Source organism: Rhincodon typus, chromosome 18, assembly GCF_021869965.1.
Source record: "Rhincodon typus isolate 14 chromosome 18, sRhiTyp1.1, whole genome shotgun sequence".
NCBI lineage: Eukaryota > Metazoa > Chordata > Chondrichthyes > Orectolobiformes > Rhincodontidae > Rhincodon > Rhincodon typus.
Window position 1 is genome coordinate 14,990,837 of NC_063349.1, and position 26,295 is coordinate 15,017,131.

At 41.3% G+C, this 26,295-nt stretch overlaps 1 protein-coding gene across 1 annotated transcript in view; it reads right to left on the minus strand.

Annotated features, from left to right (window-relative positions):
- Positions 1-469: 469 nt before the first annotated feature.
- The window catches only part of LOC109933807, a 71,681-nt gene continuing 45,855 nt past the window's right edge, over positions 470-26,295 (minus strand). The window contains exons 4-5 of the mRNA XM_048608034.1: positions 23,417-23,497; positions 470-1,325 (exon numbers count right to left, since the gene is read on the minus strand). Coding sequence (XP_048463991.1) covers positions 1,174-1,325; positions 23,417-23,497 — 233 coding nt within the window. The 3' untranslated portion in view covers positions 470-1,173. The remainder of the gene's footprint in view (positions 1,326-23,416; positions 23,498-26,295) is intronic.

Sequence of the window (26,295 nt, forward strand, 5' to 3'; positions counted from 1 at the left end):
TTCAAAACATATCTTCACATCAAACTTGAGAATCTTACAGCCACTGTAATAATAAATGGTCAATCTTAAAATAAACTTCAAGACATTAACAAAGCTGATTTGAAAGCTTAGTGCTCGACTTGTAATAGCTACAATGCTTTGAGAAATGGTGGTTACAGGTATTTCTATCATAATGCACGTTTCGTTAACACGAATTAGCTGTAATGTGATTGATGAATAGTGGACACTGTTTGGATAACACAAACTTTCTGCTTTACAGGTATAGCGATTTTCCGTAGTGATTTCCTTCTAACAGAATTTTCTGTGGTGTGAAGTTACACAAGAACGCAACTATCGCATTATAAAGAGAACGATCTGTATTTAAAAAATACAGCACTTCAAAAGTGAAACTGAAAATTCTTCGAGGTTTCAGGGGTACCGCTGCCATTTCACATTAAAGTTTGAAATACATTTGAACTTTGTCAATATTCTTTAATAATGTACAATTTTGACAATTTAAACTTAGGGACTAACTACAAACTAACACAACAAACTACAAACTAATTCCAAACATCATGCAAAATTCAAGTTGCACAGAAGTAGAAAACAAGGTTAAAAATTATAAAGTTCAATATAAAAAAGTCTTTGTAAACAGTAAAGCAAATTATCAGTGTATAATATCATAATACATTCTGAAAATATAACAGACTTATTTAACACAAGAAATTTTTACCCAGTAACTTATTTCTTCGTTCAGAGTGGCTAGTGGCACATTGTTCAATGCTTAGTGTACAAAACTTGTTGAGACATATACACTGAAATCAAGCACCATGTACAATTCAACTGAGGTACTAAGGTCAATCAATATTGCAGCTTTTGACCAAATCTAATATCAAACTAATACTCCAAGTGGATCTGCATACAATTTAAACCAAATAGACAACCTCTCAATGAAGCATCCGGTCATAATAAAGTGGGAAGAGACAAATTAACAATTCAAACTTTTTGCACAAAGCCTTGGTAGGAAATTTCAATCTCCATGCCATTAGTAAGATGAGAGGGAACAGTCACATAAAACAAACAAAAAAAAAGCACTATTGTACTTCATACAAATAAATGGTTTATCTTTCTTTTAAAAAAATAAAGGCTCAATATTAAGAAGTTGCCAGGAAAGGAAGAATCTTCATTTTACAATTATTTAGATTTGGTTCGTGTTTTCACCTTGGTTTTGCAGATCTTTCCAGAAACAGGTACTAGATTAACAAGTACAGCACGTTCTCCCGATGAGGAGTAGGTTTTATCCCTGATCATAACATGGCAGTTGTAGTTGGGTAGAAGTTTGGCATCTGTCAAAAGACGAAACAGATGGTTAGCGCCCATGGAAGTAAAGTGCATCAGATTATCCAAAAAATTATTTTTCACAACCTATTCTTTCCTTCAAACGTTGATTCAAGTGGTTGCACAGATGTCAACTTGTCTTTGACAGCGTGCTCATATAACCGAAAGAAACCAAAAGAACAGTGGATGTTGTAAATCAGAAACAAAAACAGAAGTTGCTGGAAAAGCTCAGCAGCTCTGGCAGCATCTGTGGAGTGATATCAGAGTTAATGTTTTGACTCCTGACCCCATCAACCTTGTGAACTACGATCCCATTTGCAGTCTCTTTCCTCATAAGTCTGCATATCACCTCTCAATGTTTTACAAAACAGTATGTCTGAATATTTCCAGTGATCGCCCTTGCAAATATACCAAAAGTGTTCAAAATCAAAAATTAAAATCTTATTTGATTGTGTCAAAAGGTAAACTTTGCCTCTGCATCTTACTTGATTTGGCACAGCTGAACACCCTCCTCTCCCACCCTGCAGTCCTGCAAGCTGTACGAGGTTACACACATTGCATACAGTTCATTGATGCCGTCGATAGGCAATGAACTTTCACACATACAGGAATGATACCCTGCTCCACCTCAACTGACCATAAGTAGTAACAATAGACTGTTCAGTCCCTTGAGCTTGCTCCACCACTGTATTGGACAGTGGCTGATCTGACATTCCTCACATCCACTTTCCTGCATTCTCCCTGTAATCTTTGATGCCTAGACTCATCTCAGGTTTAAATATAACTAAGGATTCTGCCCCCACAGATCTCTGTGGCAAGGAGTTCCAAAGACACAATGCACAGAGAAGAAATTCCTCCTCATCTCAGACTTAAATTGGCACTCTTTTATTCTGAGACTACATCTCCTGTTCCTAGACTCTCCCATGAGGGTAACATCCTCTTAACATTTACCCTGTCAATCTCCTAAAAAATCTTGTATGTTTCAATGAGATCACTACTTATTGAGGTTTAGAAGATTGAGAAGACTCCCTACTTGTTTAACTTTTGCACATAAAACAATCCCTCCATATCAGGGATCATCCCAGTGATCCTTCCCTGAACTGCCTCCAATAAAATGGAGTCTTTCCTTAAATAAGCGGACTAAAACCGCTGAGTACACCAGATATGATCTCACCAGCACCTTGTACAGTCGTAGTAAGACTTCCCCACTCATATTCCAACCTCCTTGAAATAAGGGACAACAGCCTACGCGCTAGTTTACTGCATTCTGTGCACGAAGTTCCAAGTCCCTTTGTATTGCAGCTTTCTGCAGTTGTTTTTTCTCCATATAATACTCTCCTCTCTTGCTCTTCCTTTTAAAACAAACAACTTCACAGTTTCCCACCATTTCAGACATTCTCAGACCGTTTATCTGACAGCCAGTAACGGGAAGAGCAGAAATTTCTCCTAAATATTGAGGTGATAGAAGCCCTCACCTTCAAACTCCATTTCCTAGTTATCGACTCTATCCCTCCCTCTGACCACCGACTGAGGTTAAACCACACAGCAAAAACCACAATGTCTGATTTGACCCCAAGCTGAGTTTCCAATCTTGTATCCAAACCATCACCAAACCACCTATTTCTATCTCCAGAATTACTTCAGCTCGACGGATGCTGAAACCCCCATTCATGCCTTTATTACTACTTCTAGACCACTATTTGAAATGCACTCAGACTCCTTTACTACACTATTCATAAACTGGAGGCCATCCACAGCCCTGCTACCCTTGTCCTTATTCACATTATGTTCCACTCATGCAATCACCCTTTGATTGGTCACTCATGTTGGTTTCCAATCGAGCATTGCCTCCATTATAAATTTCTCCAATTATCATCAAATCTTTTAGCAGTCACACCTACCTCAATTTCTTTAATCACCAGTAGCCCCACAAGCCTTACCTGAATCTGGTGACAGTACCCCAGGTATTAAACACTCCCTTATTAGTGACCATGTCCTCAACTGCCAAGGGTGTAACCCCTCCCAAAACCCTGACTCTAATCCCACTTCTTTCCTTCAAGATCCTCCTTAAATTCTAACTTTCTAAACAAAGTTTTTAACCATTTGTCCTAATATTGCCCAATGCGCCTTGGTGCCTAATTTTGCTTTATGATATCTGGTGAAACACCTTAGAGGAATTTATTACAAGAGACAAATATAAACTCTTTTCGGACAAAGATCAGAGGTATCGGCACATATTTAACAAACCATTTGAAATTGACTGGTAAGTCACTGCCTCTAAACTGGCGCATAAAGTCAAGGCCATCTGGGCTTGATATTACAGTACAGACAGTAACAGTGCCTTTTACATTAGCTCAGCATCAGTTATGTCACTGTGAAGAGATGACAATCCAAATCTGTTATTTTTGCAGTTGTACAACTCAAAATTTGTTCTGAAAACCTCAGAAATCTGCTCATGATCAACAGTTCCACCTAACTGATTTTTAGACCTTTGTTTTGGTGTGGATGTCGACAAAAGTATGTAAAGCATGGAACTGAGGTGTGTGTACTAAATTCTGTGGTTTCCCACTTCACTACACATCGATGAAGATTAGCCAGAGACCCCAACAGATTTCAGCTAATGCACAACTTTCATGACATCTTTCTGTAAAGAAAAAGGCTACTACAGAGTAAAGTTAATGGTACGTGACATGTTTTAATATCAGATTATTTTCTGAATTAACCTACTAATCTTAGAGGTATTTGTTTCTCACTTCTGTAGCCTGGATCACCTGGGATGGAGCGTTTTGAGTTACGAAGAGAAATTGGACAGACTGGGGCTGTTTTCACAGCAGAGGGGACTAAGAGGGGACGTGATGGAGATGTACAAGTGTATGAAAGGTATAGATAGGGTAGACAGAAAAGAACTTATCCCCTTAATGGAGGGATCAACGATCAGGGGCATAGGTTTAAGCCAAGGACAGAAGGTGAGAGAATATATGAGCGAAAAAAACATTTCACAGAGGGTATTAGGAATCTGGAACTCACAGCCTGGAAGGGTGATAGTACATTAAAGTAGTACTTAGATATACACTTAAGATGGAAGGCATACAAGGCAATGGGCCTAGTGCTGGAAAATGAGATTAGAATATTTAAGTTAACAAGGTGTAGAGCTGGATGAACACAGCAGGCCAAGCAGCATCAGAGGAGCAGGAAAGCTGACGTTTCGGGTCTGGACCCTTCTTCAGAAAAAAAAAAATATTTAAGTGGTTGTTTTTGACCAGCGCAGACACAATGGGCCAAAGGGCCCTTTTCAGTGCTGTTGATCTCTATGACTATTACATGACCATCGAATGTGGTACTTACCAGCAGCTGGAGATCCAAGGTGACAGTGATCCACTGCTTACCCTTTATCACTGCATTCCAATTGAACACCAGGCCTTAGGTCTATTTATCATTGGGTAGCAACGAGGCTGTCACAGAATTGCTAAATTATTTTCTGACCATTCGTTTAAAAAAAGATGAAGAACATTCTGTGCTGTAAGGTGCACAAGGGAGAAAAACATGCTGGAAAATGCTTTGGAAGTCATTTTGAAGCTGAAGGTGAACAAGATTATAGTTTCTCTCAATTTGCACTTAAGGTTTTAGTGGAGATTGCACATACCTTCATTATTACCATTCAAAATTCACTTTAATCAGGTGGTTTTTTTTCCCCAAAAAGGAGCAAGAGGCAAAGTGTTTTTTTGTTATTAGCATGCAAGGCTTATCTCATTTAGGGAAAAATGAGAAAACTCTGAAGCATCATAGAACTGTTACACAGTGTAGAGGCGGCCTTTTGGCCTATCTGGTCTGCACCAACTGAGCATTCGACTTTGTCAATGTCCTGTCTTTTTAGCATAATCCCGCACACTGACTCTATCCTACTGGATTCTAAGCATCCAATGCCCTTGATTGCCTCAATTGAATCTGCCTCCATGACACTTCCAGGCATTCTATTCCAGACTCAAATACTCGCGTGGAAGTTTTTCCTCCTGTAGCATTTGCTTCTTTTGCACAACACTTGAAAACTGTGCCCTTTTTCTCAAACATTTTACAACTGCGAATCATTTCCCCAATCTACTGTCTACAATATTCTACATAAAATTTACAAGCATGTAATGCAGATCTGAGCTAAAAAAACCTGAGTTCAATCAGAAATTGAAGTCTTCAAATAATAAATTAGGAAAGTCAGAAAAATCAGAGAAGGCAGCTCAAAAAATGAAAGGTTCAGACAAACTATGTAAGCAAAGAACAGACAAAATTTAACATGCACACAAGGAAATTGCTTACTCTGTAATGTTGAAATTGAGAAGAATAAAGTATCAAGGAAACCTAGATAGCTTGGGTAAATTTCAGCAAAGGATTGTATAAGTATCTAAAGAGAAGTTACGTGGCTATATCCAAGCTGTTCTGACAGAGACCCAGCATAGATCAGAGCAGCTCATTGGCCTCCCTCTGTGCTGTAAATATTCTAACATTCTGTATGTCGAAAGTAATAGAACACAAGTTCAAAGAATTCACGGTTAAACTGTATAGTTCTCCAGTGTCAGACCACATCTGAAATATTACATCGGCTGGTCACCAAGCAACAAGGGAGAAGTTCAAACCCAGGAGAGTGCAAAGAGCAACAGGGCTGATTCTGGAGATCAAAAAGGTGTGGATTGAAGACCAGCTTATTTACAGAACATTTGAAAACATCTTTCCATACTGCATTATTCTTGGAAATTGCCAGAAACGTCCCTCCCCTTCCCCTTTTGGTTAAAAGCCCGGAGGACTGAGGGAAGTAAGTAATTCCTAAGGGACAAATGAAACGTGACAACTGTCTATTGACTTCCAAGTCCAGTGTTCAGTTCTGAAGAGGATAGTTTCCATCTCTCTCTCTCTCTCGCTCCCCTCCACTCCGGCGATTTGTTTTGACTTTTCAATTTTCCTTTCTTTCCCATACTGCTGCTCCAGCTCCTCCAATCACAGATCCTATCATCTGAGGGTGCAGCAGGAGCACACTGAGCAGAGAAAGGTCAGAATCTTTCCAGTGCTAACTTTTTAAAGTAACTTTTACTGGGGAAAGGAAAAGAACAGAACACTAAGGTGCAAGCAAACTGAAAAGCAAAAAGACATTTTTCACAATTACCGCATTGTTTCTTTGCAAGCAAATTGTATGGAATACAGGCCCCCCTCAGCTATCACAGAATGTCTGCCAGAGTGAATCATTAAAGCCCATCAACTTTAACTGCTATTTTGAACAAATTCTAATTCATTAAGACCCATGAATCTTCCAGTGATAGGCTTATTCGTTGACTCCAGTCTTTAAAACTTTTCCTTGCAAGTTTACTCTCTCTAATCTAAGTCCACACTTTGAGTCCAAAAACCAGGACAAAATACACCTCTTAAAGCCACTGTATCATCACAAATTGGCCAGTGTTCCTGAACTTACATGCGGCAGATCAGCTTCAGAATACTAACTGATGACCGTGAAGGAAAACGTGCATGTGAAACCAGAGGCTGCGTTTAGCTAAACAGTCACATTTCCAAAACCACATGACCTGCCAACATTCATTATCTGGACGTGTATGTGAATCAGCATCTTCAGTAATGAAGAACGAACTGGTGGAGGACCTGAGGGGTGACATTATGAGGGGGTTTAAACAAGGGGAGGGGAGTCCAAAACTAGAGGCATTGGTTTAAGACAGGAAAGGTTGAAAAGGGAACCTGAGGGTGGTGCGTATATGGAACAAGCTGCCAGTGGAAGTGGTAGAGGCGAGCACGATTAGAGCCTTTAAAGGACATTTGGACAGGTACATGGATAGGAAAGGTTTAGAGGGATATGGGCAAAATACAGTCAAATGGACCTAGATCTGTTTAGGAAACCTAGTCAGCATGGGCTAGTTGGGCCGAAGGGCCTGTTTCTATGCTGTATGACTATGACCCTAAGAAAAGCTAGATGATATTTGCATGGTTTTGTATTTTTGTCAAAATGTAACAGAAGTTCTCCAAATGTGATCCCTCTACAATCAGTCCATTATTAGACACCTCAGGATGAGACAATGCTTCACTGTTCCACAGCAACCAAATTGAGAACATTACAGCAGTTTTGTTTCACATTCCTCAAGGATCAACTGATCATCATCTGCATTGGTTCCAGATAATTTTTCATTAATTTAGACTTGAATGGAAAATGTTTGACAACCAATTTCCTGGAGGTTACAACTGATCAGAGACTAGACAGATCCAGCCATACAAATACAGTCGCTACAAGAGCGGGTAGGAGGCTAAAAATTGGGAAGCATGTAACTCACCACCTTACTTCCCAACACTCTTTCACCATCCACATGTTGGAATGTGATGCAATATATCCCACTTGCCTGGATGATGCACCATAAACTCTCAGGAAACTCAACACCATCCAAGACCAATCAATCCACTTGACTGACACTCCCATCCATCCACATTCACTCCCTCCATGATAGACGCATACTGGCAACAGCGTTTATCATCTAAAAAACGCACTGCAGCAACTCCTCCAGGACTCTTTCAACCACCTATAAAGGACAAAGGCAGGAAAACACTATCGTGACTTGGAATTAAGAGTGTTCCTTCATTACCACTGGGTCAAAATCATGGAGCTCATTCCCAACAGCAGGGTGCTGTGTGGGCACACACTCTTGGCTGCAAAAAGAAAAGGTAGTAATTCACTAGGATGACCTTCTCCAGAGCAATTAGGGACAAGTTATTTAGGCTGCCGTAGCCAGTGATACTCTCATAGATAAACTCCTAATTAGGGCAGTCAACACAAGTGATTGAAATTGGTGGAATAAGTTAAACGATGACACATTAATCAGAATTGGCTTTTTACAAAACTCAACCCTTATCTAATCTTATTTCCTCGCTCATAAGACGACAAAGTCAAACAAAAATAACACAAATAAAGCTTTATCCTGAACTGCTGTTCAACTTCCTTGGGTCTTTTCTACATTGTGACCCCTAAAATGTTTCTTCTGCCAAGCTTTCCATGCAATCAGCTGAGAAAAATACATCGACTGCCATAAGAGACCCATGGAACGTCATGACAATTAGGATTTGCACCACTTCCTTATCCAAACACAGTCTAGTTTTCTATCCTCTGTTTTAATGTCCATACACGAGAAAAGGTAGGATTTTTTTGAAAAACATACTAAGATTCAATATCCTTCCAGCCTGACTGCAAAGGAGTCTGGTCCTCTGAAAGGGCGCACGCACACCCTTGGATTTTGTGGTCAGCAGAAACAACGGATTGTCACTCATAAAAGAAAATTTTCCACAATGATCGACATGCCCTCTTTGTTATGGATTTCACCTTTCTCAGTATTAAATATGAATCCTGAGGCAAGGAAAGGGAATCTACAGATTGTTTCGAAAAGTGTAAGCAGTTAATTACACTGCAGTATGCTCAGGAGAACAAACCATGTACATGTAGTTCAATTATAGAATCCCTAGTGTGGAAACAGGCCCTTCAGCCCAACATGTCCACACCGACCCTCAGAGCAGCCCACCTAGACCCATCCCCCTATGACCCACCTAATTTACACATCTCTGAACACAATGGGCAATTTAGCGTGGCCAATCCACCTAGCCTGCACATCTTTGGACTGTGGGAGGAAACTGGAGCACCCAGAGGAAACCCACGCAGACACGGGGAGAATGTGCAAATTCCACATAGATAGTCGCCTGGGGGTGGGATCGAACCCGGGTCCCTAGCGCTGTGAGGCAGCAGTGCTAACCACTGAGCCACCGTGCTGCACTTAGTTAAATACATTAGCAATGCCATTTTCAGTGAATTTTGCAAAAAGTAAAATGAAGTTTGGGATATACAGCTGAAATACCTCAAAAATTAAAAATGTGATTTTTAGAAGAATGAAAAGAAAAATGAGGTGACAAATATAAATTAGTTTTCCAAGGTCAGAAGGGACATTCGGTAGTTCTGCCTGAATGGGTCGAAAACTCTAGTCACAACTCATTCAGCCAACTTATCAAAAATAAAACAGTAAGACAACAACTAACAGGGAAGTGATTGTAAGCTTCATTTTAAGTTTATTTTTAAATGTATTGTCACCCGCAGAAACATCAACAGTCGAGCACCAAGGGATCATAGACACCAATGTCTGCATTTAAAGGCACATGTTTACACGTCTGTATTGTCGTTACTGACATTTTCAATGCTATCACAACTGCAAGATCTGAGCTAGATATTCTATGTTTTTGACCTGACTTGTCCTAAAGGATTCAAGAGTCCTTGAAGCTTAATTCACTGATGGAAAAAAAAAATTCCAATTCTAAATTCTGAAGGAGGATTACTGGACCCAAAAAGTTAACTCTGCTTTCTTTACACAAATGTTGCCAGACTTGCTGAGTTTTTCAAGCAATTCAGCTATGTTCCAAATCTAGGGTACCTCTAGTTATAATTTCTACAAGTATGGGATCAGAGGTATATTCCTACTTTATTAGGCCATCTCAAGATCCATTTCCTCAAACTGTTCGACCATTAACGTACACCAATGATATTAAAATAACTCATTCACAATGGTGATTCCTTCATTGTCTTCCAACATTTTTGCATTTATATACCATTTTCAATATGTCCAACCCCGAGAGCTAGACAAGCAGGGATTTCCTCCAGCTAAACATTGAGAAGACAAAGATTCCTGAACCATTAACTCTTCTTCCTGAGGAAGGAGAGGCAGACGGAGATCATTTGCAATCTGGGTGTTGTATTTAACCAGGAGATGTGTTTCCCTCTGCGCACCCACACAATCAAAGCACTCCTCCTTCACCCATTACCCTCACCCACCCTGTCATAGCTCATCTTCAGCTACAAATTTCAGTTCAGCTGCCCATGTCCTAACAAACTCTCACCAAATCCTGTTCAATTATCACTCCGATGCTTACCTCCACTGGCTTGTGAAACAGCAACACCTCAATTTTAAAATCGCTCCTCTCCAAGGTCTCGGCCTCTAACTCTCTAACCTCCTCCAGCCGAGCATCTCTTCACATCACTATCTTGGACATCCAAGTTTTACACAGTCTGCAATTGGCCACGTTCGCTCAAGTTACCCAAGCTCCAAATCTTTGGATTCCTGCCCTAAATCTTTCCACCTTTCTACTGCTTATCACTTTAAAAAGGGCATTAGTGGGCTTGCTGTCAAAGTTAGCAAGGACTCCATGTATAAATACTAGTTCCTTAACCATTTCCTTCTCTCTAGTATTTCCACTGGACTTGAAACATCAGTTGCACAAATTCCAAATCATTTATCATTTCTCCTGACTCTGCTCTGATCCTACATTCCTGCACTTCTCTTTTCAGCCTAGGCTGCTTCGATTCGATAGCAATGGGAGTGAGGAAAATACTAGACCAAAAGGTCAGATTGTAATGGAATCTTGTTCCACTGCCGATGGCTCTCAGCAGTTCATGGATATCCAGAATTGAGCTGTTTGATCTGTTCTGAACCTAACCCATTTAACACAGTTGTAATGCCACACAACCTTCAGTGTACAGAGACCAGCCTTACTCTCCACAAGGACTGTGCTGTGGTTACTCACTCCAATACTGTCACAGCTCTACTCCTGGCTCCGAAATAGCAGGCAAGCCCCAGGTGGATGGAAGAAACGCTTCAGTGATACCCCCGAGGCCTCACTGGCCAAGTGCTGCATTCCCCACAGGCACCGGGGAATCACTGGCCCAAGACCGTCCAAAGAGGAGGAATTCGGGAAGACGTCGAGCACTGCGAGACTTGCCGTCAGAAAACAAAAAAGAGGAAGCCAGGCGAAAACCGCAAAAGGAGCGTGCTGCCACGTGAACACCCATCCATGCCAACCATTTGTCACAAGTGTGGCAGGGTCTGCAAAGCCACAGACTATACAGCCATCTATGGACTCGCCCTGGGAGTGGAAGAGAGTCATCCTTGTCTGCGAGGGCCAGTCAATGATAATGACGACCATCACAAGCAGATGCATCTGTTACAGATTGAAGAGATCAAATAGGGGTCTCCCTCATTAGTCCCCTCAAACATGCCACAGGCACACTCTGGTAGATTGGTCTTTCAGGTCTGGACCAGTTTAGTTAGTAGTGGTGCAATGTTAGGGCATAACCCATAATCATTTAAAATCATTGCTTTACAATTAAAAGTCATTGACCTGTACACACTCGAAAAATGTTGCCAGGAATTGAGAATTTACATTTTCTGCTTTTAAAGTCATTCACTCTTTTGCTTTGGCTCAGTGAACCTTCCTACATTTTGCCGATATTACTGGTGTAAATTCTACTCCAATTATTGTGTACTTCTGCTGGCCCATTCTGCGACTTGCTCAAGCTTTCATCACAATCGTTTGCTTATGATACTGAAGATCATTCTTAGCTCAGTCAGATTCTCCGTGACTGAACTTACTTCCTCCTCAGAATACATATGCTTCAATGACCCATTGAGCTACTTGAAGCTCTCGTGAGCTATTATTGCTGTAACTGCTTATGTCCCTCTCCCTCAGACAGACATCATAGAAAGGCAATCAAGGAAAGCCTGCAATGGTCTAACAGCATCTCTCCCAAAAGTTTGAACCCCATCTCTGTTAAAATTTGGAATACACTGATCGAAATTCAAGCACCACAGCATTTGCTCTTGGGGGTAAAAAACACAATTGCAGTTTAAGAGACCATCTCCAGAACAACTAGCTGAAGTACAATCCCACTGGAACTTCCAAGATCAACGTAGGATCGTAGAATTCTCAAACTGAGGAACTTGAGCAAATCTGCCTTTTCTTGTTCTGTAACTTGTGTTTACTTGCATGCTAGTACCTGTGTACTTGCATGGAATTCAGGACTATGTCTTACTAATTTATCCTTTTTGCTGAGTTTACAATAAAACTAACCCTTGACATTTATCAATACAGCGCTGCCTGACTTGGTTTCTTGTAGCTTAACACACGGTTAGATAGATACGGAATTTATAAAGACATCTTTTTCGAAATCCAAAACTCTTGACATATCAAACCTGGAGTGAAAAGAGAATTTATTCAATCCCCTCCACTTGGTCACAACACTCACTATAAAATTCAGTTTACAGACTTATTTCCCCTTATCCATTTGCTCAGAGTATTTTTGGGAGTGTGCAGTGCATTTTTTCCAATTCTATTTAAAATTATAATGAAATAGGGATTATTCTAGATAACCCAAAGTATAGCTAATGGTCCTGAGTTCAGTTTCCAAACTTCGACAGTATGCAATCTTCTTCTAACAGGAAGTCAAAAGTTACCAAAATCAGGATAACATTCAATAGTCTGCTGCAATTGCCTCCATTTTAACTTGTCTCCTTTGCACTTATACAGTATAAATTCACTTCGTAAAGAAGAGCAGCATGCTGTATGCTTCAACATCTTCAGACTTTTACCTGTCAAATTCTAAGACCTATTATTCTCAACAACTACAGCAATCTGGAAAGTAACAGACATACAAGGGAATGGTTTTTCGTTGCTGCCACTGTTAACTATGTAGCTAATCCTCATGTTACCCATTTACCCATTCATCAAGAGATACTGCCTTGGGTTTCACGTGTACCTTAGTCCTTGAATTGGGTACAGGGGGACCCTGATCTATGAACATCCAACTTTACAAACATGATCCTATATAGGATGCAATTTTAATCATCTGACGTTTCCTGTACTTAGCAAAGGTTCTTTTTTATTGTCCTGCATTGCGTTCTGACTTGCATACCCATCAACTTGCAAATGGACTCAGGAATGGAGACCGTTTGCAACTTGGGGCTCCCTGTATCGTGATAAGAAGCAAATAAAAGCAGTGATGTGAAAGCTAGGGATCTGTAATCAAAACAGAAAATGCTAGAGAAACTCAGCAGGTGTGGCAGCATAAGAAGTTAATTCCAGTACTGATCTGATCTGCCATCAGATCTGTCTCAGGAAGAATTCTACCACAGGTTTTACCCTGAAAACCTTACGTTTTACATGATTGCTCATGCAGGAAGAGAGTTGATTTGGCAAAGAGATAACGGAATTACTTATCATTTTACATTATGTCTCAATTAGCTATTAGCTAATTCTGCATCACTACCTTGCAGTTACAGATCTGGTGTCTATGAGTAGCCATACACAAGGTAATGGTTTGATAGTCCTGAAGAAGGATAATACCCAAAACATGGGCTGCTCCTTTCCCCCAGATATTGCCTGGCTCGCTGTGTTCTTCCAGCCTCCTGTTTGTCTACTCTGGATTCCAGCATCTGCAGTTTTTTTTTTGACTCTAATGGTTTGATATCTTCTCTTGCAGGAGTCAGTTATTAATAGCATTGTATATTCAGAGTCTGTTTGGATTTCAGTCCCCTTTTTAAAATAAAGTAACTTGAATAACATCACTTTTCCTCCTGACTCACTGGATACCATATCATCCGGTGCTCTGGAGAAATTCTGATCACCCATCAGTATCATGTCCCTCAACATGGTCAGTAAAACTAGATCAATTGTCAGAGTACAGAGTACAGTCATTATCCTCAGCTCAGGATCACGGTTAGCCATTCGTCTACTAGTTCAGAAAATCTCTAAACCGCTATTGGCTTCCAGATCCAGACTAATAGTGACAAGGGTGTCTTGAGTCAGTCATTTCCCTATCATTGTCAATTACACTTTTAATGCATCTTACAGAAACGAACAAACTCTACCAGCTCCCCCTTGTCATCACTTTCCTCCTCTTGAATTTTAGGTTTGTCACATTCCAAACAGCGTCTTCAATTTCTTCTGTATTTAATGTCATTGTAACAGGGGCATCTTGGTCAACATCCAGTCAACAATTCAAGTTCATCTCTAGAAAAGTTTTCACTGGATTCACAGCATGAGCACAGTCAACCAATTAGAACATAGAACAATGCCAGCTACAGGAATAGGCCCTTCAGCCCACAATTCCATCAGTTCTTAGTGCAGTTTTCATGCGCTTATTTTATTACACATGAAATGCTTCACAAAATATCCTTGTCAGACAATCCTTCTCACAGCGCCAGGGACCCAGGTTCGATTCCATCCTTGGGTGACTTTTTGCATGGAGTTTGTACATTCTTCCCGCGTCTGCATGGGTTTCCTCCAGGTGCTCGGTTTCCTCCCACAGTCCAAAGATGTGCAGGCTAGGTGGACTAGCCATGGGAAATGTGAGGTTATAGGGATAGAAAAGGGGGCTGGGTCTGGGTGGGATGCTCTTCAGAAGGGTCAGTGAAAAACTTGATGGGCCAAATGGCCTGCTAACACAATGAAGGGATTCCATGACAAGTGGCCACAGGTTTCCCCAGTATCTTTGTAGAGTTTCACTTTTCACTTGGTTTCATGCACACAACATATTAAAAATTCAGGTCTTTGATACTGTACTTGGGACTAAAACACATGCTCTACAGAGGGTCAGTGTCTACTCAATGGGCCAAATGTCCTGCTTTCAGACTGTAGGGATTCTATCAATTTTTCCTTCATGGCTTGTCAGCTTTCTCATGAAGTCACATCGGTAAAACATTTTCCAAATTTTGGCTCACGCCCTGATCCACTGGCTAAATCAAACTCATCATATTCAGAGGGAAAAAAGAAAGATACTGCCATTAACTGGTACTTCTACAGGAGGATGAGTACTACAATTATCCAAAGCACAACTCTGCTAAGCATTCCTTTCTTTTGCAAATCTTCGTTCACATTAGACAAAAGATTTCTGCATCCATCCAACCATCAATTTGAGCTTTGTAATCAACAGAAAATTGAGTTACGCCATTTTAACATCTTTGTTTTGCATATTTTCCATTAACAGTCAATTCCAAGGCAAGTGTTCCCGCTGTATTCGCGTACACAAGCACGGTTATACAGTTTTTATTGTTCTTGAAAACAATGAGCAAACTTTCATCAGCGCCAGCTAAGGATTTGCTTGGAAGTCATCGCACATTAACTCGGTTTCATCAGCATTTGCATGCCAGTCAAACGTTCAATCACAAAGTTTACAGATTTCTGCTCCCCCGATACAACCCAATCTTTCAAATCCGTCATATCTTAAAGCAAGTGAACCACCAGAAATGTTTTTCTGCCTTTACCACTAGCGTTGGTCCGGATTTGATTTAATGTCACATGCACTGACATACAATGAAAAATCGCTTTGTGCGCTATACAGGCAAATCGTATTTCACACAAGTACTTCAGGGTAACCAAAATGCAGAACACAGTGTTACACACACACACCTTCCAATCTCTAATGCGGTTGTTCATGCAATGTACAATTCAAGCATTCAAGCTGAAGGGCATGAAGTGTAAGGTGCACTCTATGCTTTTATCCCACTGATTTCACAAAGAATTCTTCTAATTTTTTTGCTTAGTCCTTTAATGTTTTCGATCACTGATGAACTATCATTCAAATCCGGAATAAAAGTGAGTTTCACCCTTTTCCAGTCTCTCTCCTTTCCCATTTTCTGTTTCAAAGCCAAGCCAACACATTTTTGCTTTAGTTCTTGCATGTGCAGGTCTTATGCGACTGAGCAAAACAATGGGTGAATGATTTCAGATGTAACACAACCACAAATTCAATTAACAGCACAGGGAGGATGCCAGGCAGCATTCTAACGGCAGCTGGGATAACTATTGCATGGTGAATGACCATATACACATCCCCCAAGTCTTTTTTTGAGACTTTTAGGAGCCCGGGAAACCAAATGTAATGGTGCTTTTGATTTGCATTCAGTGTCACAAATTTATTATTACATAAAAAAAGAACTCATTGGGCCGAGTAATATATTAGTGTGGACAGAGGATTGGTTAACTGACAACATTCATGGCAACCAGTTATCAGGTTAGGCAGGAAAGGTTTTAGGTATAAGGCTTCTGGCCATATTGTTCACACCCACAAGCTGTTCAGCTACCTGGGAGCTAATCACAGTTGTTGACAGGCAGAAAGCCTTTGTCATTGACAACAGGTCACCACTTCACGGACCAGTTGTTTGTTGCCAGTCAAGTCTTATTTTGTACACACTCCCTGGTGCCATGTCATCTGCAACCAACCTTTCTCCACTGTTTGACCAAGCAGTGTAATCAGTACTCAAGGTGCAGCAATTCCTTCCAATAAGCCTTGATATTTGGAACAGTCCTTTTCTCATTTCAGTCCATAAATCAAATATACAGAAAAATAAGAGAAATTTTATACCAGGTTAGCATTTTGTGTTTCATGCACAAAAGTACCGAAATCATTCCATATGTTAGCATTTTTAGTGTCTCCATTGAAATCCGATTTCATTTTTCTATTTTCTTTAGCAAAGTGGATAATGCCACATTTTCCCATTTTGCTGATATCTGTAACAACATAAGAACTAGGAGCAGGAGTAGGCAATTCAGCCCCCTGTGCCTCCTCCACCATTTGATAGGATCATGGCTGATCTTATCTTGGCCTCAACTCCACTTTCCTGCCTAACCTGATAACAACTCGTTGCCATGAATGTTGTCAGTTAACCAATCCTCTATCCACACTAATATATTACACTCAGCACAATGAATTCTCATTTTATGTAATAATAAATTTGTGACACTGAATGCAAATCAAAAACACCATTACATTTGGTTTCCCGGGCTCCTAAAAGTCTCAAAAAAACTCTAGACATTTGTCATACAATTTCCCTTTCACAAAATCATTATGGCTCTGCGTGACTGTTAAGATTTTCTAATTGTCCTGCTACTTCTTAATGGATTCAGCATTTTCCTTACAACAGATTTTAGGCTAAATTATAGCTTTCTATCTTCTGTCGCCCAACTTTCTTGAACAGATATATGTTACATTTGAGGTTTTCCAAATCTAACAAAGTTGGAAGATTTCAACCAATGCACCCACTGGCTCCAGAAGTCTTCAAGGATTCAGGTCATGAGATTCAGGGCTTTATCAGTCTTCTGTACCACTAGTTTGCCTATTATTTTTCACTTCACCTTCCCTTTTCCTTATCAAATGTGTTATTATTTAAATATGTTTCGAAGACAGATACAAAATACTTGAAGTCTGTTCCTTCATGTTTCTTATTTGTCAGTCCTGCCCTTGTAGCAAGGTTGACTTCAGCTACAGTTTCTTTCAGTACCGTAAAAGATTTTCCTGTTTTGTTTTATATTTCTTTGTGATTTGGTCTCAATCTCTTTTCCTCCTTTTAAGTAATCCTGTCCTTACTTCTCAACTACGCTTACCATCACCATAAAAACAGAAAACAGGATTCTCAGCCAAAACGACATACTCCAGCTCCCTCCCCTTACTCCTGGGTACGTTTAGCCTCTAGATATCTTTCTTAAGTACATGCAAAGACTTGCCTTCCTCAACCTTCTGTGGTACAGAATTCCATACATTCACCAAGCTCAGTGAAGAAATTCCTTCTCATCTCACCTTGAAATGGCCAACATTATTCCTGAGACCTTAACTCCCTCCAGGTGGGGAAACATCATCCCCGCATCCAGCCTGCCTCTCCAGCCCGTCAGAAATTTGCTACGTTTCAATGAGATCCCCCCACATTCCTCCAAACTCAATTACAGGCCCAGTCCACCTAAGCTCTCCTCCTACAACAAACCTATTGTCCCAGGAATCCATAAAATTATTGACGCACACCTACAGCAAGCAAATATTTTAATAGCTAAGGTGACCAAATCTGGACAATATTCCTTGGCCTGTGATTATCCTGCTCTACACCTTGTTATCTCTAATATTCCAGGTATGGTTTCGCTGAGGTCTTATACAACTGCAGCAAGATGTTAGTGTTTCTGTACTCAAATCCTCTTGCAGTGAAGGCCAACATACGAGTTGCCTTCCCAACTCGCTGCTGCAACTACAAACTTGCTTGCTGCGACTAGTGTCAAGGACATCCAGATTCCCCAAACAGACATCAGCATTTCCTAATTGAGCGTTATTTACTTAATACTCTGCCTGTACGTTTTTCCTACCAAAGTGGAAAATCAGTACCGAGACAAGCATTCAATTCCACATTATAATTGAATTTAAATTCCATTAGCTACTGTAGTGGAATCTGAACCTTTGCCACCGGAGGATGACTTTAAGCATCTGGATTAGCAGCCCAGTCATATTATCGCTAAACCACACTCTCTCTAAAGTCTCATTATGCATGACCAGATCTTAAGTAGCTTTCGCTCCACTTGTTTCCATAAGCAATTCTTTTTAAAAAAAAACTGTCCCAAACACACTACAAACTCAACCAAAATTGCTCACAATGAGTGCAGCATCTTTCTTACAGGACCCCACTATTTTGTCATTTACACTCTATTGTAAGTAGTCTAATGCCCTTTCTAAATTAAACCACAACTCTTGGGACGATAAAAGCAATACTGGCCAAATGAAAGACATGCTAGGTAAACCAGCCAACTGAACAATATGCTGGCAATTGGATCAGACCAGACAAGGCAGGTATGCAAACCAGTTACCTTGATTGTTTATACTACATAAGGGTTTAAAATGAGGCAGTGGAACTGAGCTACTAAACCAGGAGATAACAAGGTGTAGAGCTAGATGAACACAGTAGGCCAAGCAGCATCAGAGGAGCAGGAAAGCTGACGTTTCGGGCCTAGATCCTTCTTCAGAAATGGGGGAGGGGAAGGGGGTTCTGAAATAAATAGGGAGAGAGGGGGAGGCGGGTAGAAGATGGATAAAAGGAGAAGATAGGTGGAGAGGAGACAGACAGGTCAAAGAGGCTGGGGTGGAGCCAGTAAAGGTGAGTGTAGGTGGGGAAGTAGGGAGGGAATAGATCAGTCCAGGGAGGACGCACAGGTCAAGGGGGCGGGATGAGGTTAGTAGGTAGGAGATGGGGGTGGGGCTTGAGGTGGGAGGAGGGGATAGGTGGGAGGAAGGGATAGGTGGGAGGAAGGGATAGGTGGGAGGAAGGGATAGGTTAGGGAGGCGGGGACAAACTGGGCTGGTTTTGGGATGTGGTTGGGGGAGGGGAGATTTTGAAGCTTGTGAAGTCCACATTGATACCATTGGGCTGCAGGGTTCCCAAGCGAAATATGAGATGCTGTTCCTGCAACCTTCGGGTGGCATTGTTGTGGCACTGCAGGAGGCCCAGGATGGACATGTAGTCTAAGGAATGGGAGGGGGAGTTGAAATGGTTCGCGACTGGGAGGTGCGGTTGTTTGTCACGATGATGCCACCTGAAGGTTGCAGGAACAGCACCTCATATTTCGCTACAAACAACTGCACCTTCCAGTCGCGAACCATTTCAACTTCACATGCTTCAAAATCTCCCCTCCCCCAACTGCATCCCAAAACCAGCTCCAGCTTGTCCCCACCTCCCTAACCAGTCCTTCCTCCCACCTATCCCCTCCTCCCACCTCAAGCCCCACACCCATCTCCTACCCACTCGCCTCATCCCTCCCCCTTGACCTGAAGTAAGCCACTGTACTTGGGAATGACCGGATAACTATTTAAAAGAAGCCACTCATACCAGAGGATTCTCTCTGGAATGAGAGAGAGGTCATCAGCACCAATCAGCAGGAAGAACAGCCTGAACTTCAGTTCAACCACTAATCGCGGTAGTATATATTTCAACATGAGATTGATTAATTTATTGTCACGTGTACCACAGTGCAGCAAAAAGCTTTGTTTACGAGGAGTACAGGCGGATCATAGTAAGCAAGGATGTACACATCAAAAAGTTGTAAAACAAAACTTAGAGGTATACAGGTTACATTGCACAGGGTGTGCGCTAGGCGAGATCAACGTTAGAGAGATCAGCATATTTGCAGCTAGAGAGTCCATTCATCCAGCTAAACTTGGCCAGAAAAAAGCTGTTCCTGAAACTACTGGTGCGTGTGTTCTAACTTCTGCATCTTCTGCCTGACAGAGGAGGTTGTGGGAGAGCACTATTGGGGGTTCCAAACCAGATTTTACATCACTGTGAAGGCATAGGCATTTAAGAACTGTAAGGTTTCTTGGCAATTAGAGGAAAAGGCAGGTTTCATAGAATTGCATATGTACGTGAGTAACATCTTTCAACGATAATAAACCACATCTCATTATTAGTGTAAAACAAGTTAAGCAAGCCGATCAGCTACACAAAAACAATGCTTACACTATTGTTCTGTCTAGCTCACGTTATGACACGACTCTATTCATATCAGTGTACTCACCATTTTCCTCAAAATGACGCTCAAAAGAAACCATTATTGTCACAAGGAGCTTATTACTTATCTTCCCCCCCGCCAACAGAATTCAACAGTAACATTACTATGAATCTGGCAATGGGCAGGAGCTGAATAAATTGCACCTATTACCTCAATTCCTGAAGTATTCCATGTTGATTCCACCTGGTTGGAAAGAGTTTCATAAATTAAAGCTTGCTTACTTGATACAGTAGTTCAAACTATCATTTGTTCTCTGCAATGTTGTGTTTTGTGTCTTGGTGACAACTTGCTCAGCCAGGATACCATAGCCCTCGTTAAATATGGTGTTTCCAATAAATTTCAGAGCTTACTTCTAAGAACTTAGCAACAACAATCAGCAGGTTCTCTACAAAAGCAGCACGATTTGTGCTGGAGTTGGACAAGTTCAAAAATAATATAGTTAGCAGACTTCTAGTTTCTTATTTGGACAATTGTAAACATTAGCGAATGCAATCCTTCACCTTACTTTAATCATTGCTATTATGGGTACATCCTGATCCAAATTTTAAATGCCACTTTCTCACTCACATCACGGATATTTTCTGTTTAATTTGCACCTTTCCAGAAAGACATCTTCAATATTTTCTTACATCTATCAGAATTGAAAAATCAACAAAGTACTATTCCTAAAATTTCAAAACATCCGAGAAACATTATAACCATTTAGGAGCGTTTTTGAAGCTAATACTGGACACTTGCTGCTCAAGTTGTTAATCTATACTTTCAGAGAATGCCAAAGGAAATTCCCTGTGGATTTCCCAAAATGGGCTTTAATATTAACGAAACTATCATGTACTAAAGGCTACTTGTGGCTTCCATAAATCATTCACAGGGTTATTATCTTTCAAGTAGTCAATGTCCATTTAACATTTCCCCCTGTTCCTATGTAAACTGCCTCACTAAAACTACAGCTGGAGATTAAACTATTACAGTAGAAATATCCTTTGGTACAGTCAACCCTCAAACGTTGTAACTTGGCAATGAATCTGCAGCTTCAGGGGCCTGCCCTAGAAACTCTTTTGCTAGATCAAGCATTACTCTTGTATTTACATCCAGGCAAATCCACAATCTTCAATCTTACATGTTCCCAAGCAACTCTAGTTACTTCGGATCCTCAAGATTCTACCAACCACCATTATCTGGCTTCCTCACTGGCACTTGTAGTACTTCATCCTGATTTCAGCTATTTTCTGTTCAAGAACATATTGAGACAAATTTACAACAACCTTTGCACCTTACAATATAAGATATTGTCTTGCTGCATGAGTATGCCATGTTCAATATCTATCATTAAAGGTTTCATTTTTTAGTATGAATTGGAGTTGGTAAGTTGTGATTTGGTGCAGTGCTATTGTCTTGAAGAGCTGTGGATCTCCAGTTATAGCTCCTCTCCAGATCTCCATCCTCTCTTGGATGATATACAGTTAGACTTAATGCACAAGATTGAATATCCAACAGTCCCAATTGGAGCCCAGGGTTACCAATTTGATAACACCAGAGGTGGTCGTGGTGCTTCCTCAGAACTCCTGGGATTAACAGGAATGCTATGAACTCTGCCACGTGTGTAAGCATCAGGTAACACATGGATCTTGAAATATTGATGATCTATTGGGCATTGATAGGAATTGTGCATTCCCTGCTTCTCCCTTTCCATCTGACCACCTGGCCTGATAGAATTCTTCAACCAATGGCCCTGACACAGGAATCTGCCTTTCCTTGCAAATGTCATCTCTATAGTGCAGGGTTTACAGCAGATCTTCCCACTGGAGACATTTATTGTCTTGTCATTTAACAAAGTCTACCTCCCTTTCTTATTTCTGTTCTTTTTTTTGGGGGGGGGGGGGGGGGTGAAAATTGAAGCTGTCTACAGATGGAGTTATTTCACCAGTGGGGAGGCAGATATAACCATGTGTCAAATCTGTGGGTAGGTTATCACGAAATGATCTAGGAACTGGTGGTTTTGATGCTCCATGAAGAAGCATTTTGCCAATCCCTGCAGGTCAACAAATTCTGGGCAATTCTTGACTATTGTGTCTGCTATCGGAAGTTCCATTTTGCATTCAATAATTCTTCAAGGATAAACCTGATAATAAGCTTCTGCAATTCATTACAACACATTTAAATTATTTCAGGAACAATATTAATTATACTGCACTCCGACCTATTAGAAATAAGGGAGTCACAGGAATGCAGGAAACAAATTCTTGGACTCGTCATCTCAACTTGCCACACACACACACACACACACGATGCGGCGTTGTGGTAACGTCAGAAGCAGAAACCCACGGTGTTGTTCCGGGGACATGGGCTCAAATCCCACCAGAGCAGGTTGAATTCAATGAAATCTGGAATAAAAAGAGCTGGCTTAATGATTACCATATATCCATGGTCAATAGTGGTAAAACACAAAGTCTGGTTAACTAATGCCCTTTAAGGAAGGAAATCTGACATCTTTACCTGGTTTGAATAGATCCACAGCAGACTCAACTGCCTTCTGGGCAATTAGGATGGGCAAGCAGTTCTGGGTTGCTCATATCACATGGGTGAATAAAAGGAAATGCTCCCATGAAATTTCTTGGAATTTCTTTTGGATGCTATGTAAATGCAAGTTGTTGTTGTTGTAGGACTGAAAGTAATAAAGTTACTTGATTCTTGACACTGTTAACTCAATGCTCCAAGTGAATGATTTCATTGGTAACAATCACACACCACCCTCAACATTTGTTTGCAATTTCAAACAATATTTTAACAGAATTGCTAAGCCAGGTACAGTGCCAAACACAACACCAACAGGAAAGAAAGGTAATTACGTTGCAGTATTCTTATTTTACACCTATATACGCCATTAACATGGGAAATGTAGCCAAACTGCATGATGGAAAAAAATCTACAAAATCCTCACCGGCAACATCATATCTTGTTTTCTTCTGCGGATGATGGTTCTTCTGCAGACTAGGGCATTTGGCATATTTTCTTTCCTTTCCTGGAAAAGTAGTGAGCAGCAAGTTTTATCATTAAAAGAAAAATGCTCCTGCTACACATGGTCTTTTAATCACTTACCAAAGCTGGCATTTAGATCTTTTGAGGCCAATCAAATTTTGCAAGATTCAAGGTCTTTTGATAGAAATCCATACAGAAACAATTTTCCATTTTCCAACTTTTCAAAAGTTTATTATGTATATATACATGTACAACAATAGTGGAAACCAAAACAAAAACAGAACCAGACAGTAAAGGAATCTGATCTCAACACGTTCTGCCAGACAAGTGTGCAGTTTACAAGAGAAAAACAGTAATTATGGATAAAGACATCTATATAGCCCATTCTGATATGTCCATTTAGAAAAAGAGATCTACAGTTTCAAATGCATTTCTGGGTTTGCGCTTCCACTGGTCTATCTGGAGAGTCAGTCTATATGATCACTGCATGAAAGGGATCATCTCAAAAATCAGGAGTTATATTTTACACAACTGAACACTGTTCTTTTGCAATTTACAATACTATTTAGCCTTCCCATTTCTTAGCCATACAAGTCAACTGTTAACGTTTCTAACCTGAAAAGTCCAAGTTTGTTCCATGTTTCTGCAAAATTCACATTCCTGGCATTGGAGCAAAAACAAAAATGCAACTGTTCTGGGCAGTGCCTGCAGCATCTCAATATAGTATTGCTTTTTGGTGCTCGGGCCTACTCTGGTCTAGACACTATCTTGTAATACTTATTCTGGCTAAGACAGTTCAGTCTGATAGCCAGAACTGCAGGTGCCAGAGTCAGAGATAACACAGTATGGAGCTGGAGAAGCAAAGCAGGCCAGGCAGCATCAGAGGAGCAGGAAAGTTGGCATTTCGGGTCAGTACCCTTATTCAGAAATGGAGAGGGGGAAGGGAGCTCAGAAATAAATACAGGGCTGGGGAAGGTAGGTGGGATAGCGATAGGTGAGCGCAGGAAGGGAGTGGTGGGGATTGGCCAGTGGGATGGGAGGGGTGGACAAGTGGGAGACAAGATGGGCAGGTCGGGTCAGGTCAAGGAGGTGGGATGAAAGGGAGGGTTGGACATGGGATGAGGCCGGGTGTGGGGAGATTTTAAAACTGGTGAATTCCATGTTTAGGCCATTGGGCTGTAGGGTCCCGAGGTGGAATAGGAGGTGCTGGTCCTCCAGTTTGCAGGGGGTGTCATTGTGACACTGGAGGAGGCCCAGGATGGACATGTCACCCAGGGAGTGGGGGGTGGGGAGGTGGGAGAGTTAAAATGGTTCGTGACTGGAAGTTGTTGTTTGTTGCATACAGAGCGTAGGTGCTCTACAAAACGGTCTCCGAGTCTACGCTTGGTCTCACCGATGTAGAGGCGGCCACATCAGGAGCAGCGGATGCAGTAGACCACATTGATGGATGTGCTGGTGAACCCGTCTAATGTGGAAGCTTTGTTTGGTGCCCTGGATGGAGGTGAGGGGAGAAGTGTAAGGGCAGGTGTAGCACTTCCTGCAGTTGCAGGGAAAGGTGCCGGGGGTGGTGGGGCTCGTGGGGAGTGTGAAGCAGATGAAGGAGTCTCAGCGAGAGTGGTCCCTACGAAAGGCAGATAGGGGTGGGGAGGGAAATATCTCTTTGGTTGTGGAGTTGGACTGTAGGTGGCAGCAGTGGAGGAGAATGATACGTTGGATGCCCGGGGCGGTGGGGTGATATGTGAAGATAAGGGGCATTCTGTCTTTGTTTTTGTTAGGGGGAGAGGGAATGCGAGCTAGTAGTACGGGAAATGCAAGAGATGCAGTTGAGGGCATTTTTGATGGTTTGCTGGGGAGCGGGGGGGGCCAGGTGGGGGGGGGAGTGGTGGGTGGATGTTACTGTCCTTGAAATAGAAGGACATCTGAGATGTGTGGGAGTGGAACGCCCCATCTTGGGAGATGTGGCAGAGGCAGAGGAATTTGGATCACATTCTTGCAGGAAGGTGGGTGAGAGGTGGTGTAGTTCAGGCAGCTGTGGGAGTTGGTGGGCTTGAAATAGACGTCGGTTTCAAGGTGGTCACCAGAGATGGAGACGGAGGTCAAGGAAGGAGAGACAAGTATCAGAGATGGTCCAGGAGAATTGGAGGTTGGGGTGAAAGGTGATGAATTGTTCAAGTTCCTCATGGAAGCACGAGGCAGTCAATAGCACAAGGCATCACAAATAGCAGTCAATTTATGTTTTTTTATAATAACTGCTGCTCTGAATTAGTTGGACATATCAGTTAAAGCCCACAGTTATCTTTCAACTTTGCTTATTTCAGCACTGCTCATCATGTATGTTCAACTCTCATACAGCACCTAACTTTGTCAGCATGAAATTTCACCTATGGCTAGTTTTAGCCTCAGGAGATATTTTGCAACTGCTTCTGAAATTTCTGAGCTGCCTCTTTGATTCCACCTGACGCTTGGTATCTGAAGTGAAGTAGACTTTTACTAAACTGTGTAACAGAACACACTTTTCACACAAAAACCTAGACAATTAGCTAAAGATAAATTGTTCAATCAATTTCAAACACAAATTTTATAATGTAGTCAGTAACACCTTGTATGTTTAGAATAAAATGTAAAAATCATTGTAGCTCCTGCAATGGAAGAAGAAATAACTGGGAGCTCCGATATGGTTAAGTTAAATAAATTAAGTGACAGCAGGTCTTACAATGGCCAATGCAGAAGCAGAGCCATACATATTGAAAACAGTCCAGCAACACTGACTTCAGGTGACTATTGACAGGACACCGAGGAATTGCTGATCAGTGAAGTAAATGGGGATCAGCACTGGGTAAA